This window comes from Trichoplusia ni, chromosome 17 (assembly GCF_003590095.1).
Source record: "Trichoplusia ni isolate ovarian cell line Hi5 chromosome 17, tn1, whole genome shotgun sequence".
NCBI classification, from domain to species: Eukaryota; Metazoa; Arthropoda; class Insecta; order Lepidoptera; family Noctuidae; genus Trichoplusia; species Trichoplusia ni.
In genome coordinates this window covers 8,066,594-8,086,428 of record NC_039494.1, presented here as the reverse complement: position 1 = coordinate 8,086,428, position 19,835 = coordinate 8,066,594, and the positions used below count along the sequence as shown (strand labels likewise).

The 19,835-nt window shown below is 35.7% G+C and overlaps 1 protein-coding gene across 2 annotated transcripts; it reads right to left on the bottom strand.

Moving 5' to 3' along the window:
• Window positions 1-235: 235 nt before the first annotated feature.
• LOC113502322 (WASH complex subunit 2C) lies at window positions 236-19,403 on the bottom strand. 2 transcript variants are annotated; one of them, XM_026883845.1, is made up of 13 exons: window positions 19,134-19,403; window positions 17,849-17,979; window positions 13,940-14,037; window positions 11,570-11,654; window positions 10,464-10,603; window positions 9,803-9,891; window positions 8,992-9,119; window positions 8,289-8,402; window positions 6,715-6,793; window positions 6,282-6,463; window positions 5,438-5,566; window positions 1,724-5,075; window positions 236-1,328 (listed from the first exon to the last, which is right to left on the bottom strand). In XM_026883845.1, exons 2-13 carry the CDS (start codon window positions 17,945-17,947, stop codon window positions 1,228-1,230), a joined length of 4,596 nt encoding a protein of 1,531 aa, XP_026739646.1. In that variant the 5' UTR covers window positions 17,948-17,979; window positions 19,134-19,403; the 3' UTR covers window positions 236-1,227. The 2 variants fall into 2 exon arrangements, with proteins under 2 accessions (XP_026739646.1, XP_026739648.1); XM_026883847.1 differs by lacking the exons at window positions 17,849-17,979; window positions 19,134-19,403 and adding an exon at window positions 14,743-15,065.
• Between the last annotated feature and the right edge of the window lie 432 nt (window positions 19,404-19,835).

The following is a 19,835-nucleotide window of genomic DNA, read 5'->3' as shown; positions in this document are numbered from 1 at the left end:
GCTATAACTTCTCTCTTATAAAATTCACAGACATTTAAAGCTAATATTTCTGTAGCAAATAACAAATTAGGAAAGTGGCTAGACTTGTGTACATGAGGCTATATTTAGACTGAGAAACATGTACGATTTGCAATTGCTTTTTCTTATCGTATGGTTGATGTACACCCTGGTGTCAGAGTGTAACCCGCCCGTAGTCCTCTGACGTGACGCAACACACCCTTGAAACATTCTCAGCTGTGTCGCGCCTCGCGATGTTTTCCTTCAACGTTTTTAGCAAGTGATAATTACTTTGTAATACACACATGAATTGGTAAAGATTTTGAGGCTGGATTCGAACCCAAACCTTTTAAATTGGTAATCCAACAATCATGTTTTTACACAATCAATGCGTTTGATAGCGTTGAGATTAAAGCTTTGGTAACTTTTAAAAAAATTGCTAATTTAGTATTAAACTCATCTATTTTAAGTAAAAACAATGTGTATAACGCGTATTTAGTTGAAAAACAAATAGTAAACCTGTTAAACCAATTATTTTTAACCAGACGTTATGGCAACACTTGGTTAGTGGCCCCTAGACGATCGACTACGCCTGCCATGCAAGCCGATGTTTCATAACACATGTTGCAAGTCTAGCATTCGCCTCATAATCTTGTGAGAAATAATTAAATAACACTTATCTTTTGAGCAAATTGAAGATCATGTTATAATTGCCCACAAAAATATACAAAGCTAGCCACAATCCAATAAAACTATCATTTAAACTGCTTTTTAAATCTAAAGCGTTTTATAAATATCTAAAGGGCCCCGAGACAGTCAAACAGGTTTGACGACAAACACGTATCTTTTGGGTTTGACTTAAAATAGTTTTATAGATGCGTTTATAAATATTTGTTGAAGATTACGGTCACCCAAGTAAGTGGATTACCACCTAAGATTGAAAGTCATTTGAACGTCATAGTCTCATAAGGTCGATTTTCGCTAGCAAAAATGTAATATAAGCTACTAATGTCAACCTTATCGCTATTTTAATAATCGACCTTGTTTGCACTGGTTTGACAGCTCGGAGTAGCTTCGAATAAACCTCAGACGTTTTTTTACAAAGATTTTATGTTTGGGTCAAACATGTTTGCCTGTCTCGGTAACCTGATAAAATTTGACCTGATCGTTCCTTTCTCACTAGCCACTTACATCCAGTGCCATAAAGTGCCACCTAGTGCCAGTATGGTACTAGTCGTCGTCCCCAAACATGGATAGTGGGTCCTCGAATACGGGGGCACTTGATTTAGGGGTCTCTTTCACTGTCGACCGCGACGATTGGGGTTTAATTTCTGTGAGAAAAATAAAACATCGTGGTGTAATTAATGAAAATTATAAGATTCTTTTGTGAATAGGCTCGATTCTTTAATAGGATATCGCATCCCTATGCTTCGCTGGAATTATAACATTCATGTAAGTACGACATTAATTGAAGTTATTCGTGCAGCGAAAAATTTGTAATCAATGAAATCGATTTAAAAATCGACTAAAAAGTAAACCTTCCCATCCCTATTAAATCTCACCTTAACTCAAATTTAAATCAATTTTCATTTATTTTGGCTGTCTTTTTGCCTGTGAATTGAATATTTAAGAAATTGCTTGCGAAAAAAGAATTAAATTGTAAATAGTTCTTTTAAGCTTTGACGAGAAATATTTTGGACTTTAAAAGTTTGTAAAAATAACTCACCAACAACTTTCTTCGTCTTAACACCAAACAAGTCATCATCATCATCATCTTCATCACCAAACAGATTTCCTTTGACTTTTATATCTTTTTTAACTTCTTTTACTTTTACCTTTTCCTTTTTACTTCCAAATAATTCTTCATCACTATCGGAATCAAAGATAGTTTGTTTCTTCACCGTTTTTCCTTTAAACATTTCATCATCATCATCGTCGTCGTCAAAAAGTGATGATTTCGGTTCTGTTTTATCAGTTTTATCGTAAACTTGTCCTAGAGTGCTTACGCCTGGATTTAGATCTACGTTTGAGTTTATATTTTCAGATTTGTCTGGATTTGGGTCTGATTTTTCAACTGGACTATCAAATATGTCTTCGTCGTTTAAGATGTAAACAACTTTGGATTTGATATCTCTAGAATAAGTTGGTTTTATTTCATCCTGTTTAGGCGTTTCAACCTGTATTTCAGCCTGTGTTTCAGTCTGGATAGGCTTGTTATCTAAATCTTCAATTTGATTGCTAGATTCGGAATTTTTCCCATCAATTTGATCAAGATTTTCACTTTTTGGAATTTCGGGCTGATTTTTAGTATGTTTGGGTGCATCATCTATGGAACTTGAGTTGTCAGTGGAATCATCTCCAAAGTCTATTCCAGATTTTCTGACAGCTTCTTTCCTAGCTCTTCTTGTCGATGGTCGCCGTTTGACCTGGATTCTAGGTCTTTCTTTAGACAGTTTATTATCTAACACTTCGGAATCTGGATTTCCATCAAAGCTGACAGATCTAGGCAAATCTAGATCTTGTTTTTCTACCTTCTTGTCTAGATTTTGGGTCTGACTTTGGGCCTGGCCATCAGTTTGATCGTTGATTTTAGTCTTTTTAGGTGAAGCTCCAGGCAGTAATGCATTCACATTAATATTTAGACCTACTTTCAGTTTGCCTACTTTTTTAGGTTCAGATTTTTCAGTCAGATCTTTCTCTTCAGATTTCAGATCTTCCGGCTTTAGTTCTTTTTTGACTATAATTTTAGATTTGTCTTGAAATATATCATCTGTATCTTTAATCATGTCTTCAACTGGATTTCCTTTTTGAAAAGGTATTTTATCTTTTTTGGATTCAAAAAGATTAGCTTCTGAAACGGAATCTATTTTTTCATCTGTATCTAGTAAGACTGTGCCTAGATTTTCTATTGTCGAGTCTAGTTTTTCATGAATAGGTATTTTATTTTCTGGTACTTCACTGGTAGAAATTGGTAGCTTTGGCGGTTCAATGGTAGTTTCTGGTAGATTCAATAATACATCACCGATATTGAAATTATTATTCGGTATGGTAGTTTCGACATTTTTAACCGTGGTAGAATTTGGTAGATTTTGTTGCGGTATTTTCGGTTTAGGTAGCGTACTGAATATATCATCATCTAAATGACCGGCTTTAAAGTCATCATCCGGTGGTTCATCAGTGAAGATGCCAAAAAGTCGATCCTGTGCCGGTTTGAAGTCGGGCGGCTTCTCATCAGATATCACATCATCTTTCTTGAAGAAAAGGCTTTCATCATCAGAGTCATCATCGAATAGTGCGTTGACGTTTTTGCTTTTTTTGGGTTCCTTCGGTTTTTCAAAAATCGGTGGTTCGCTTAAGATTTCCGAAAATATATTTGCTGTAACACTTGTTGGTATAATTTCATTATTTCCAGTTTGGGTTTTTGGCTTTTTGAAAATACCATCTTCTATGGGTTCTGAATCTTTTATATCTTTTTGGGCAATATTCAAAATATCATTAAAAGTAAAATCATCAAGATTTTCCTTTGTATCGTTGATTTCTTTTTCGCCTTTCAAATTATCTTTTTCTGTAGTTCCTTTTATATCTTCTACACTCGATGTTGTATCTTTTAAAAGATCTTTTTCTGTAATATTTTTTAAAGCTTCCGTTGCTGTATTTGCTTTCATATCTCTTATATTATCTTTACCTAGATTTTCTGTAGCATTTATAATATCATCTTTAGCTGTAGTCGCTTTTGTATCTTTCAAAATGTCTTTTGGTGTAGTAGTTTTTATATCTTTTAAATTGTCTTTTGTTGCATCTTTTACATTATCTTTAGCTGCACTTTCAATCGCATTTTTATAAGGATCTTTAACTATCTTTTCTCCTTTTAGATTTTCAGACATATCTTTACCTTTTTCAACGTTGTTTCTTTCTTTAAACATGTCTATGTCTAGATCGTTATCAAATATACTTTGCTGGTTGATATTCTGAATTTTATCATCTTTCGGTGATTCGGATTGATCACCGAAATTTTCATCACTCAAGTCATCATCTGAAGAACTGGCTTCCATCATTTTATTTAAGAGACCAGATATTTTAAACGGACTTTCTTCGGTAGTTTTTGGTAGATTTGTATTATTAACTAAATTTTCTACTAAATTTGGATTTTTAGTTACTGATTCATTTATTGTATTATTATTAATTTTGTTATCAATTTTGTTTTTAACTTCATCACTATTAGATTTTTTATTTTCATCATCATGGATTTTAACAGTACTTTTGACTTTAGTTTCACTGAAGATATGATCATCATCTTCATCATCATCACCGAATAGTGATGTGCTTTTGAAAGTTGTCGCTTTATCCTTTTTAATTTCATATTCTGTATTTACAACTTTAGTATCATGTATTGTCATTATTTTAGTATCTCTTAATTGATTCGTTGATTTTACATCATTAAATAAATCATCGTTTTCATCAAAAAGACTATTATTCGGTTCTCTAAGTTTCGAATTTTCTTTTACAATAGATTTTTCAGTTTTAACAGGTTTTTCAACATTTTTGCTAACATTCTCAGAAAATAATTCATCTTCGCTATCAAATAGGGCTTCTCTCTTCTTATTGCTGCTAGACGCTTCATTTTTAATCACTTTCGGCGCAGCAATTTCGGCAAATAAGTCATCATCATCATCAAAAATACTTTTTGTGTTATTCGTGGGCATTTTAACGACATTCGTAGTAAATATATCATCTATATCATCAAAAAGATTATCATTAAACAAATCTATCTTTTCCTTTCCAACATTATCATTTTTAACTTTTTTCATTTCATTTTTCTTAACAATCTCTTTCTGTACATCTTTAACAATATTAATTTTATCTTTCGCTATCTTTTTAGGTTCAGATCTAGCGAAAAGATCATCAAATATATCTTTTTCGGTTTTATTTTTTTCACTAGGCTGTGTCCCTTCAGTTTTGAAGTCACTTCCGCTTTCCTCACCGGAAGTGGAGGGTTTACGTTGATTACGTTTCAAAATGGCGGCTCCAATGGATTCCGTATCGTTTTTGCCGAACAGAGAGATGCCACCAACTGGCTTCTGTAGGAGAAGAAATATTAATAAAATTAGTTTTAGCAAAATTTAGACTCGGTCACGGAAAGGTCACGATATACTCTTTGAGTGAGAAGGTCGTGGGTTCGATTCCCACTTTGGACAAATGTTTGTATCATGAGCTTGAAATCAATCACTTACAACTTTCTTAATTAAGTCATCAATGTTTTATTTCAGAGTTTCAGAACAAATAGTTTTGTTCTGTGTCTGGGTGTAATTTATCTATAATATGTATGTATTTAGAAATATATAAGTAAGTTTATCAGTTGTCTAGTACTCATAATACAAGCTTTGCTTAGTTTGAGACTAGATGGCGTTGTGTGAGAGTTGTAGGATATTATTATACATACCTTGACACCTTTCTCTGCTTGTGTCTCAGTGTTCTGGTTGGCAGCTTCAGGTTGTCGCTCACTCTTAAACATGTTGGGCGTGGGCCCAGCGTCGAACAAAGACGTGGGCTTCACTTGATCCGATGATGGCTGAAAAGAATAAAAATTAATAGATTTAAAAAATCGAAACACCCACGTTTTTAAATGTCACTCCATAAAATTTTGATTAAAATTGGCTCAGCTGTTTTTATGGTTGTAAATTGCATTGTCAACGGGTTTGAAGCTACCATGAAAATTTCAGCTAGCTTATCGGGAAGTGCTACAAAATTGAGTTGCAAAAATCCAACCAGAACGACAAACAAGATTTTATTTATTTTTTGTAAATATGGTTTGGGATGTGCCCAACAGTGAGATGCTTTACTCCCGTGTTACCGGGAAGACGTACAGACATACTTTTTACCAACCGCGTCGAAAACAGCTTAACCTTAGGCCGTTTTAAAGGCTCTTTTAAAACGTTACAATATTGATTCTAGTTGTGCGGTTCCAAAGTGTCATTCTTATGGAGAAGAACTGGCTAGAAACTACCTAAATATATACTAGCTGATCCGTCGAAGGCTGTTTTGCCTTAAAAAATATTTCTAGATAAATTCTAGTGAAGACAAAAACTAAGTGTATGCCACATTATAACAAAAAAAAATATTGTGAGCAACCCTTATCACTTAGGGGTATGAAAAATAGATGTTAGTCGATTCTCAGACCGCATATAAAATTTGGTAAAAATCGGTAAAGCCGTTTCGGAGGAGTACGGTAACTAACATCGTGACACGGGAATTTTATATATTAGAAGAAGTAGATAATATCATACCTTGGCAAAATCGCTGAAGATATCCCCTTCATCATCAGGTTCATCATCGCGGAAGTGGAACAGGTCGTTGTCCTGGGGCTTGGAGTACGCCGGGCGGTGGAGGTCCGCGAAGATGTCTGATGATGTACTGTCCCCGCTGGCGGAGCGGGACAGCGGTGGGGGGGATTCGGGGAATACTGTGCCTGTGGGGTAAATGGTATATTTATAATAAAAATATATTTGGTTATACATATCTTTATTTTAAGCTAATTAAAAGTCGGCTAAGTGCTTTTAAGAACGGGAAAATGTATTACAACCACCTCAAAGATTAATTTTATTATCTTTTCTTTGACTTTTTAATTTCACTGGTCACGAGATATAGCCTGCTGACAAACTGACAGCGTAGTCTTGGTGATCCGGCTTTACAATTTAATAGACAGAGACAAATACTTACTGACGACGGGATCTTGTGGTCTGTATAACTTTTTAATTGTTGGCTTGGCTGGTTCTTCGTAAACTGGTTCCTGGTCGACCTATTAAATAAAAGTTATTATGTACATAAGTATCAGTGGTAAAAATCGATAATGACCCCACGGGAACAATGAATCGGAATTATCTATACTAATATATAAAGCTGAAGAGTTTGTTTGTTTGAACGCGCTAATCTCAGGAACTACTGGTTCGATTTGAAAAAATATTGTGTTGAATAGACCATTTATCACGGAAGGCTATAGGCTATATAACATCACGCTGCGACTAATAGGAGCGAAGATACAATGGAAAATGTGGAAAAAACGGGGAAAATTATAACCACGTGAACGAAGTCGCGGGCAACAGCTAGTTATTAATAAAGACCCGGCGAATAAAAATGACAACAATATATATAACGTTTTATATTAAAATTGTATATTGCGGTGTGCAAATTTGATTAAAATTGGTAAAGTAGTTTAAGAATGAATCGCGGACAAAGAATGTGGCGCGTGATATATGTGAAATAAAAAAAGAAAAGTTGCCAGCGACTTCGCTGGTTACCAAGCGAACATGATCCCACGGAAACAATCAATCGAGATAAAAACTATCCTATGGGTTAATCCTGGTTATAAACTATCTGTGTACTTTATATCATCAAAATACGTTCAGTGGTTTTTGAGTGAAAGAGTAACAATCATGCATACTTATAAACTTTCGCGTTTTTAATATTGGTAGGAATGACTAAATTTCATTTCAATATATACCAACTATACTAAGCCTAGCCTAGTAATTGTTATTTATATAATAATACTAGCTGACCCAGCAAACGTCGTTTTGCCGAATATTTTTTGTTCTAGTTGTATGTATTTTTAATGCCAAATTATAAAAACAAACAATTTCATCCAAAATATAAAATATATTTTTTTAGTGTGAACAACCCTTATCACTTAGGGGTATCAATAATAGATGTTAGCCGATTCTCATACCTACTGAATACGCATATAAAATTTGTTAAAAATCGGTTAAGCCGTTTCGGAGGAGTACGGTAACTAACATCGTGACACGGGAATTTTATATATTAGATTGCTTTTACATATCTTCAATTATTTACTATAAACTAGTATATTAGTAGTTCAATTACATTCTAATATTGCACATCACAACGTAACATTTTGAGATAAAAGTCCTATTAAGCATTATTAATTAAATCTTTTTTTTTTATCAATTATTCTCTTTGTTTACCTAAATAAGTGTCTATGACATATATCTTTATTTTATTTTATTTATTTTCAAAAACCGACTCCCGCAGTAAGGAATTTAATCCTTGTGTCGCGGCAGGTTTGACAAACATACAAATCACATGCACAAGACACCCAGACTCAAGACAAGCATTCGTGGATCACACAAATGCTTGTCCCACGCGGGGATCGAACCCGCGACACGTCGAGCAAAGTAGGTTTGGCGTGATGACCTCAACCGCTCGGCTATCCGTGCAGTCATCTTTTTGGGCATTGATCACTGCGGGCGATATCATATTCGGTTATTTGGATACCATACCTTAGCGGGTTCTTTCCCGCCGAGTCTCCTAGCTATCTCTGTGGCTACATCAGCTGGCGACGGCTTCGGCAGGGACCCTGGCTCCGAGGGGAGTTCGGAACTGGCTTCCGATATCTAGAAACATAGATTAGAATATTCTTTATTGTACACCATGGAATTACAGCAGTGATTCTTAATACATACAATGTTAGGGTACAATGGCGGTCGTATACAATTAGAACATAATGGTTTTTTTATGTATATATATTTTTGTGACCATGATACCTGCAAAGGTTTCCAAACGTCGGGAACAAAAATCTAAAATTAAACCGCGAAAAAATTCGTAGAAGTAGTTTCATTTCAATATATATATTTTTTTTATGTTAACAACACACGATTCCCACAGTAAGGTATTTAATCCTTGTGTGGCAAACAGTTTTGCAGGTATCATAGTCACGGGCAGACTGAGATGGCGTTCGTCTTGACAGAAGACTAAGATTTCAGTGAGCTGATACTGCGTAGGTCGGACCACAAATAATTAATTAAAATATGAAAGTAGAACGAGCAACATCTTCTGTCAAAACGAACGCCATCTCAGTCTGCCCGTGACTATGATACCTGCAAAGGTTTCGAAACGTCGGGAATTGAAATCTAAAATTGAACCGCGATAAAATCCGTAACACTAGTTTTACTTGAAAAGCCAAGTATGTATATAGATACATACCGTAGTATGTGTATCAGCGACATGCACCCTGCTGGGCGAGTCCTCACGCTCGGAGTGCGAGTACTGCTCGCTGTCCGGCGCGACCTTCGAGGTACTGCTGTCGCTGTCACTGTCTTCAAGTAGCAGACCTTGGGCAGGACAGATTTATAACAATATTTATTTTGGATAAAACGACTCCAGCATTTGGGAATTTAATCCTCATTCAAAAAATATTAAAGTCGCATGCACAAAGACACCCAGACCCAGAAAAAGCGTTCGTTGATCACACAAATACTCGTCCTGCGCGGGGATTGAATCCGCGATACGTCGCTCCCTGTGGGTTTGGCGTGGTGACCTCCACCACTTGGCTATCTGTGCAGTCAAAAGTTATTAAAATTAGATTAAACTGTCGTGATGGTCAGCGGTTCAGGTCAAGAGACTTAGAGTCTGTCACTACCCACTTTCTTCCTAGAGGACGCGGGTGCAACAGAAGATTCCTGCGACTGACCCATAAAGTGTGGAAACAAAGAAGGAAGAAAAAATAATTTATTCGCGGTTAAGACGCATATAGGACACAAAACAGGCAAGCAATACATACAAAAGAAAAGAACAAGGTAGGAGAAATAATTAATAGATTAAAAAAAATCTAAAGACCCACTTTTTTAAATATCCTAAAAATAAGAACTGGATGTTAAATAAGAAATCACTCCATTCAAATTTTATAGTTGTAAATTGCATTGTCATCGGGTTTGAAGCTACCTTGCAAATGTCAGCTTATGGAAAAGTGGGAAAATATAAGTCTACACTTGCGATAGTGCAAATGTTGTAGTACCTGCATGCCACTTGTTCTTCCAAGGTTGAGATCCGATGATGTAGGGGAGCGGGCGGTCCGCGTACATGTCGCGAGGTTTCAACACCAACCTGTGGGCAACACTCATGTTTTAATATATTATCTTTGATCACATCATCCCAATAGTTTTCAACAAGATTAAATATAATGGAAAAATTTAAACCTTAAAGTAGACTCGAACAAGCGTTTGCCTGGAGACGTGATATGATAAAATGGACAAATTTATACTCTCGGTCAGTGACTTCGGTTTTAGTTGGTTGTTCTTAGTTGGAGTTCGAATCATGTCTGATTTCCACTGTCAGCCAGACACAGAACAAATGATCGTTATTACATGATGTAACAGTTTACTCACACGTATTTATCGGGGTACCCTGACTAGTTTCGACCTGGGTTGGGTGATTAAGGACTCCGGTTGGGTCCGAAACTAATCAGGCACTAATTATGAATACGAGTGAGTAAACCGTTACACCATTTAATAATGAATCATTCTTACGATAGTTACTATCAAAATACAAATGATCGTGCTCAATTGTTCATCACACCATTATCCTGAGTGGAGATCAAACCCACGGCTTTCAGTATAGCAGTCAGGGTCACTAACCACTGGACCAACAGGCCAGTACAAGGGGGTATGGAGTCATACCTGGCAGGCATCTCATCAGCGGAGTCGGTATCGGTGTCGCTATCGTGTAGGATGGCGAGAGCCTCGTGAGCGCCCTCTAGCGCCCACACGCCGCGCTTTAAGGACGAGAGCTCATCTGTCACGGAGGGGGGCGGGGACTCCTGGAGGGGGGAGGGGCATACAAAATATAATATTGATAACATAAATATGAGATGAGTAGAATAACAGAAATAATATTGCATTTGCATGTCTGTCATCATCATTGGCCTAGCCTTTTCCCAACTGTGTTGGGGTCGGCTACCAGTCCAACCGGTTTCAGCTAAGTACCAGTGTTTAACAAGGAGCGACTGCCTATCTAACCTCCTCAACCCAGTTACCTGGGCAACACGATACCCCTTGGTTAGACTGGTTTTCAGACTTTTCAAGCTTCTGACTATCTGTAACGACTGTCAAAGATGTAGGAATAACAACATGTCTTTAAAGTACAAAATGTCTATTAAACATGGCAGTAATATTGAAACTATAAAATGTTTTATGTAAATAAATAATTTTATATATTATTATATTTGTAATTTTTTTCATTCACGGGATAACTTCATGTGAAGAGAATCGGTCCTTTTTAAAGGCTTGCACGGGGACACAGGTCTAATATGCAGAGGCCATGTTGAGAACTTTGATCTAAAATGTTATTGAGTATCTACCATAATTATTATATTATTATGTATTAGTATTTTTACCTCAATTTACTGAAAGTACTCTCTAAAGGACTCAAGTATTTAATCAAAAAAAGTTTTGAACCCTCGGTCAGTGACCCAGAGACTGGGGTCATTGACCGGAAGTTCAGATCTATCCATTACATTTACTACACATCTTATACGTTTTTCGAGGTTGATTATTTTTAAATACAGGTCTAGGTTTTTTATAATTTTCAATTTCCAATTTTCTTTTTTTCGTATAGTATAGGATCTTATGTAAGAGACCGTTGCCCAGTAGTGGGACCAAATAATAATTAAATTTAAAGAAAACATATAATGAATTTTTTTGTTAACACTGCCATATATCTAAATTATCCATTACACACGAAAGATTTCAAGTTAACTAAAACTCCAGTTAAATTTAATGCGTACCTTGACAGCTGGGTCAGTTGTGACCACATCATCATCATCGTAAACTCGGCTTTCAATGAATTGACTACTGCTTAGTGCCATAAACCTGGAAAAAATAATATAAGAAATATAAAACTTACAACTTTAACTCTGAGTTATTGATGCAGCACACGAGACAAAGAGATAATTCTTGTACGTTTTTATTACATTCCTTAATAAATGGAATATCTAAAATTTGAATTCTTAAAGTCAGTCCATTGGTTTCTGAGATAAGTGTGTTCAAACAAACAAACTCTTCTGCTTTGTAATATAAAAATACATTTGTTAGTAAAGATAGATTATAGCCGACGCATTTACTCAGTACAATACAGTTTTACGCAAAAAGATTTTTCCTACACGAGGATCAAACCCGCATCACATCGCACGCAGTACTAATGACTTAGACCTCTCGGATATCCAAGTATTAAAATTCAATACCAATCTTTCATCAATATAGGTTTAGCGGTTACATTATGAAAGTATAACACAGACAAAACAGAATAAATTTCACATTTATAACAATAGTATGGACATGAAAGTATCCGTCTGTCTGTCACACCTTAACAACTAAACGACACGTCCCATTTTGATGAAATCGGTGATGAGATACTTTCACATTAACAAAGAGAATAGGACTCGTATGTAGACTGCACGGATAGCCGAGCGGTTGAGGTCACCACGCCAAACCAATGCGTGGGACATGTCGCGGGTTCGAACCCCGTTTAGGACAAGCATTTGTGTGATCCACGAATGCTTGTTCTGAGAGTGGGTGTCTTTGTAACCTTTCGACCTAATCTTAAGACTTAAATCCTATCCTATTCTCAACAACCTTTGATACTTACGACGGGCTACTTATTGACGGGCCTGTTGGTCTAGTGGTTAGTGACCCTGACTGCTATACCGGAGGTCGTGGGTTCGATTCCCGCCCAGGACAAATGTTGTGTGATGAGCATGATCATTTGTTCTGGTGTCTGGGTGTAATTTATCTATAATATGTATGTATTTAGAAATATATAAGTAAGTTTATCAGTTGTCTGGTTACCATAACACAAGCTCTGCTTAGCTTGGGATCAGATAACCGTGTGTGAGTTGTCCCAGGATACTATTATTATTATACTTGGTGCAAACTAAGTTAGAGGCGAAAGTAAAACCCCAAATATATAATTGAAAGTAATTTTAGACAATGAAATAAGTAAAACAAATGATTGCGCAACCATTTCACAATTAGAGTGAAATTCATCTAATTACAATTTCTAATTAATGCGATTTGCGAATCAGTTGGTGTGACGAACAGACGGCTATCTCGGACTTAAGGGGTCTTGAAACGAATTTTAAATTAAGCTTAAAATTATGGATCAAAATTGTGTAAAATTTTCAGGCTTACCGCGAGAGCTGGTTCTATATAGCATGTGGCGACAGTAATTGTATCTATTACTGTGATGTGGGCTAGGACAGAGAATCGTGGAAGGATTTAGGGGAGACCTTTGCCCAACAGTGTGGCACAGTGGGTTAGATAAAAAGCAAATCGTAAGCTATGTTGGTATCGGTTTCCAGTCTGACCGACAGCTGAGCCCCGTACGTTACAGAGCGACTGTCTATCTGACAACACAACACATGTTACTGGGCCACATAGTATCACATAGTAAGAACGAATTTGAAGTGATTTGATTGGAATTTCACAAGGTTTGTTCACATTAAAAGTCATGAAAATACTGCCCTATTTTCATAATATCGTCCCTACAGGGGTAAAAATGAGGTAGGAAAGTGAATACGTACGCCCGTGTACGCTTACAAAGCCGAAGAGTGATAATTTGTTTGAACGTGTTAATCTCAAAAACTACACATAAAATTATTTAATGTTGTATAGCCCAGGAAGGACACATAATATATCATCATTGGCCTAGCCTTTTCCCAACTATGATGGGGTCGGCTACCAGTCTAACCGGTTTCAGCTAAGTACCAGTGTTTTACAAGGAGCGACTGCCTATCTGACCTCCTCAACACAGTTACTTGGTTAGACTGGTTGTCAGACTTTTTCAAGCTTCTGACTACCTAACACCTAAACCTAACCTAACCTAACACGGAGGAACTCGTTATGACAAAGATGGTCACCCATCTACGGACCAACCGCGTCAAGCATAGCTTAACCTGTGATCGATTCACTTATGCGGTTATAGCTTAGCCACGGGCTCCTCATACATACACATAATATATCATCACGCTTTATTCAATATAGGGAGAGCAGTATTAAAAAACTATAAAAATTCCTAAATTAAGTTAGGAATTATAATTCACTTTGTTGTTCAACTTGCAATGAATTTGCAAGAAGTACTTTAAAATAAATAAACTTACTGATTATTAACATTCTGTAGTCTAACACTCGCGTCGTTTAAAGCCGTAGCCATTTTTTCTAATTGGGAATTGGTGTCATGACATTTTGAGAGCAGCCTCTGAAACAAAGAAACACAATTATTGTAACACCAGGCTGTTGGCCGCGGGCTCGCCTGCTACAAATCGAAATCGATCCCACGGCAACAAACAATCAGGATGAAACTGACTGTACGGAAAGCACCCACTGTGGGCGTCGTGTCGCGGGTTCAGTCCCCGCGTAGGACAAGCTTTTAGGTGATGCTTGTTCTAAGTAGATAAAAAAGCACTGATGTTTAGTAGTGGGGGCTAAAAACATCACTTGCTAGTAAAAATCGTGCTGGTAAGTGACGTCACACGAGATTTTAAATCACTGTTTCATCTAATATATAAAACTCCCGTGTCACGATGTTAGGTACCGTACTCCTCCGAAACGGCTTTACCGATTTTTACCAAATTTTATATGCGGTCTGAGAATCGACTAACATCTATTTTTCATATCCCTAAGTGTTAAGGGTTGCTCACACAAAAAAAAATATTTTTAGAAAGAAATTTTTTGTTTTTATTTTTTTTTATAATGTGGCATCAAAAAATACATACAACTAGAAATAATTTATTAAGCAAAACAACGTTTGCTGGGTCAGCTAGTATTATGTAAAAATAATTATCCAATTTTTTTTGAAAATCCGTCTGACAGACAAAAAGTTTTTTTAAAGCGAAATTTTAAATAAAGTTTTTAGTAAGCCTTTCCCCAGCAGTGGGATTAAAAACAAAGAAAAGCGACGTACCGTATCCACACACGTCCACCGCATAAGAAATAGAACAACTAAACGTTCTGACAGCTTTAGCATTATTTAATCACTGATTAGTTACATCAGACATATTCTAAATAACTCGCCATTCAATAATTAACAATTATTATAAACAAAATATTAGTTAAGATGAAGAACAATAGATTATTCTATAGCATTGTTTACTAAATATAAGAGTTTTGTTTGTATTGCATAATTGTTGAGCTATCGAAAACTATGCGGTTAATTAAATCATTATGAGATCGGATTTATTTTATATTGGTTAAGGCGAAACTGAGGGTTCAGTAAAATTATTTTTTTTTTAATCCTTGTATCGGAGGGCTTAACAAACATTCTGTTAGTATGTATCAAAATAGGTTTTAATGTCTTGTAGCTATGGTCAGTCTGCACTGAATAACCAAACGTGTTTGCATTAGAGGTTATGGGCCCAGTACAGGCCAATCTATGTTTGTCTCTGTTATGTTGATTGTCAAGTCAAATATAGTTCATGGAAAATATCCAACGTGTTTTAATAGGTTATGGGCCCAGTTGGGCATTTATCAGTTATTTTGTTGTTAAAATAGATAATTTGCGCTTGTTGACTGGCGAAACCATGAACTCGAACTATATCGCTAGTGTACCAAAACTAAAGGGCAGGCAAAACTACGATAAATGTGGTGCCCGTTATGAAAGAAAATGGCGGATAAATGCGTTTCCAATGTCTTTTATAAACGGAAGGTTTAGTTAGAAGGGTTGGTACACAGATAGCGGTGCCAGTGCACATATGACTGTTAACAAGGACGGGATTGCAAATATGAAACTATCACCGTGTTTTAATGGGTTGATTGTTCAGGAGATGTGGAGATCGTGTCAGACTTGCAATGTCATATAACTATGAAAAATGTGCTATGCGTGCCTGTTTTGACTACAAACTTGTAATCAGTTAGCGAGCTTATCAGGAATGGTAACCAGGTTATATTTTAAAAAAAAAATAGTTTTAATAGGTTGCGATAGCTGACTTAACTGATGGGGTTTACAAGTTGAGGTTACAATCGTCAAGTTACATGTTGGCAGGTGCTGAAATTACAGGAAGATTGTGGCACAGAAGTGGCTTGCACATATAAATAGCCAAGATATGGAGTGAATCTGAAAGGATAGAGATTGTGTAATCCTTCAAAAGATACTGTTATCACCAGCAGATGTTATTTTGATAGAAAGCGAGACAGGTGATAATGCAAACAGCCAGGAGGCAATATTGGTTCCAGATGACGAGAGTAATGTGCAAACACCAGAGATCAGCGTGGAGAAGGAGAACAGAGATTCAGTGGGGGCATCCTGTGTTCCAGTATTTGATTATCATAGTGATAGCTCTTCAGATTCTTCAGTATACACTGATGGTGAAGAAACACACATTACATGTATATCTTAGTCAGGAGCCAGAGCCTTATGATAGACAGAAGACGCAAGGAAAGCAGCCTGATCGGTATGGTTTCAGCAACTTGTGTGTATCCAGTACTGTTCCAGTTTCTCAGGAGATTTCAATCTCACAGGCTCTGAAAAGGCCTGAGAAGGAGCAGTAGAGACGTGCTTTGGCTGAGAAGTTGCAATCATTTGAAGATAATGATGCCTGGGAGCTTGTCAAAAACCCTAGTGATGTATTTGTAGTATGGGAATGAGTATAACTCTACTGTTTTTCTAAATGGTGTACTAATGACATGTAAAGCATTTTAAGTTTATTTATATAGTGGGTGTTGTACTATGTCAGTAATGTTTTGATTATTTTGATAAGTGGGGGTGTTAGTATGTATCAAAATAGGTTTTAATGTCTTGTAGCTATGTAATCTATGTTTGTCTCTGTTATGTTGATTGTCAAGTCAAATATAGTTCATGGAAAATATCCAACGTGTTTTAATACATTCAAGTCACATGCACACAGACACCCAGACTCAGGACAAGCATTCGTGGATCACACAAACGCTTGTCCTATGCGTGGATCGAACTCTCGACACGTTGCGCTCAGTGGGTTTGGCGTGGTAATATGTGTATTTGGCTATGCAAGTCAAAAAGGGTAATATGTTGCTAAACAAAAATAAACTTCCAGAATATTTTTGATTTTGATTTTGGCTATTGGTTTCTATGCTACAGCAGTGACAGAAACACACCTATTGTAAAAAAAAAATACTACTTTGCTATAACGGTTCGTGAGATACAGCCTGGGGACCGACGGACTTTTCACCAAACTTTGGTTAAGGGATTATCTAAGGATTCACAGAACGGATTATGGAAATACTTTTACCAATATTAAACCCTGTTATGTGTAACTGTTGTTGTCAATTTATTAAGGCAAAAAGCTAGCTGGCTAGCCTTGCTAAGTGGGCACGGGTTAGCTAACCATGCCAGTCAGACCAGCGGGATTGTCCAAAAGAGTTACCGCGGCCCCGGTATACAAAGGGAATAAGAAATATGAGTTTCCAAGACTTCCATTTAAGAAAGCGTAGTGATACGTTAAATTCAAAAAAAGATTTTTTTCGTTTTGCAATTTGAGATTGTCTGATTTATCAGTGATTGGTATTTTGCTTCTATATATACGGAAAATTGGAATGAAATCATTTATTCTGTAGGATATATCATCACTTTTACAAAGATGTCTTTTTTGAGAAAGCTGGTTTCGAAATTCCCTATCTGACTACCCTGAGTAGAAATTATGATTATTTTTATTTATTTATCTGTATTTTACACAGATAAGTATGTTATAAGTTAAGAACCACAAAACTGTTACAAAGGTTTGACTGAGGGATTAAAGAGTCCCTCAAAATTACAATTAAATAAATAAATAAATGCGGACAGCATCACCCACATTCTTCTGAACTCAAAGTAAGTTGCTAAAGCACTTGTGGTATGTAATTCAGATACAACAAAGGTACCACAAACACCCAGACCCCAGACAATGTAGAAATGTTAATTTTTACAGTAACCCGACCGGGGATCGAACCCGGGACCTCATCCTCGACCACGAAAGTCGTCGATGAAAGGAACTCATAATTAACTTACACTCGTACATATAAAAAAAATCTACATAATAAAACATTAATTTGCGTTAGACCTGATGTGTATTCTGTAGTATAGTTAAGAGCTGCTCATCTCCAGCCAGACTCCATTGAGGAGCTAGCTTCCGCAACGCCTCCGTGCCGGGGTCATCCATGCTGATGACTTGAATACCGCTACTAACTAACTCTGAAACAAAAGGTTAATAATTTAATTATATTACTGAAATTGTTGACCGAGTGCCTCCTAAAACTATAGTGGTGAACATTTTAAGACTAATTATGCAGAGGGAGTCTACCTTGAAATGGGCCATGAAAACAAAAGAATTTTTTTGTACCCACACATTAATAATATTATTACTTAAAGAAAATTATTAGAAAATTAGGGAAAAAATAAAAGAAAATCATTACTTAATTATTGTAAGTTCTCATGTAAGTGGCAAAAGTAATTTTTGAGAAATAAAGAAAGATCTTTAAAGCAAAGAAAATTAGTTAATATATGTCCAAACAACATAGGGAATCTTAGTATAGGGTCCGGGGTTTCATTTACAATAGTAAAATGTTGATTAGACAAAATGCATGTTTTTAGCCTGATTTTTTTCTTTGGGGACATTGTATTTTGTCCAATGTAGTCTTCAAAAAGTGCTACTATGTAGGTTAATTTTAATAAATGGCTTTTGATTTTGCTTCGGTTAGGATTGGCTTCACAGTAAGACATACATTAGGCTGAATAAGTATGACTTGGTTTTGAATAATAAAAATCCTAAGGTAATAAACTCATTACTGCAATCATATTAATTAATAAACAGTAATAAAGAAAATAGACCTGAGCTTAAAGTTACTTTTTGACAAAAACTACAGGCATCAGCGAGAAATTATAATTAAGTTAACTATATATTTTGATACATATTCAAATTTATAAACGTCAATGTTAAAAATTTGCAAGACCAGTTATGAAAACTAACATTAAATCACCTGATTATATTTTTTAAGACAAACAAGGATTAACTAGGATTTTGATCTAAAATAAAACTTTTTTCGACACTGTATACTTTCTTGTTGATCCTACAAATACGATATTCTGTCTAATACAAGAGACAGAGTTAAAAACTCCATAGAAAAGTATCCACAAAGAAAAAACAACAAATATTTAAAAGGTCAAAAAAATTATCAGTTCGGGACTTATTTATTGCCGAAATGACCGTCTAAAGTCGTAGGCGGACCAAAGCAAGCACTAGAGATAAAATAACAAGCGATTGCGGTTCCCACATCAATAGACATGATCAAAATGATCAAATTACCAAATCACTTTGTATATTTACATATTCAACTTGAAAAACTTACGATATTTCCGTTGTAACGAACTTTTACATCACTAATATACACTTTGATAGTCTATTTTTGTTTTAAACTTCGTATAATTAAAATAAATAAGGTCTTCTTATTTATTTTCAACCAAATTAGACTGACGAGAGCGCGATCAACAAAAAATATTATGACATTGATGTGTGACAGTGACAGTTGTAGTGTTGCTAGTTAAACATTTCAATTACCGCTTAAGTTGTTGTGCCTTTTTTAATATGGTATAATACCCGTAAATTACTAGTATCTATCTTTTAGTACTTACCATCTATCTTTTGCTATTTACGCTTGAAAAAGGCAAATTGCGTTAGTAATTAAAGTCGATTATGTACATTAGATATAATAGCTTTATTTGTTTGCTTTTAATATTGCTAATTTCAGCTAGAACGTTTTCTTGTATGCTCCTTAGGAACTCACTGCATTGTCTTTATACTAGTTTGATACTCTATATCATACTAAGGTGTTAAAACCATTATAAGACATAATAATATTAAGGATATGCTAGGGTAAGTGATTAAGAAAATACAAATGAAAAATATTATGTTACTTTCAAGCACAAACATTATTATTATTCAGTATTTCTAGCCTTAATTAAAAGGCTAGAGAAATACAAGGACAAGATTTCTCTCTCATTGTTCCAAAAACAAATATTGTAATTATTATTTTGCTGTTAATTAAAAATAC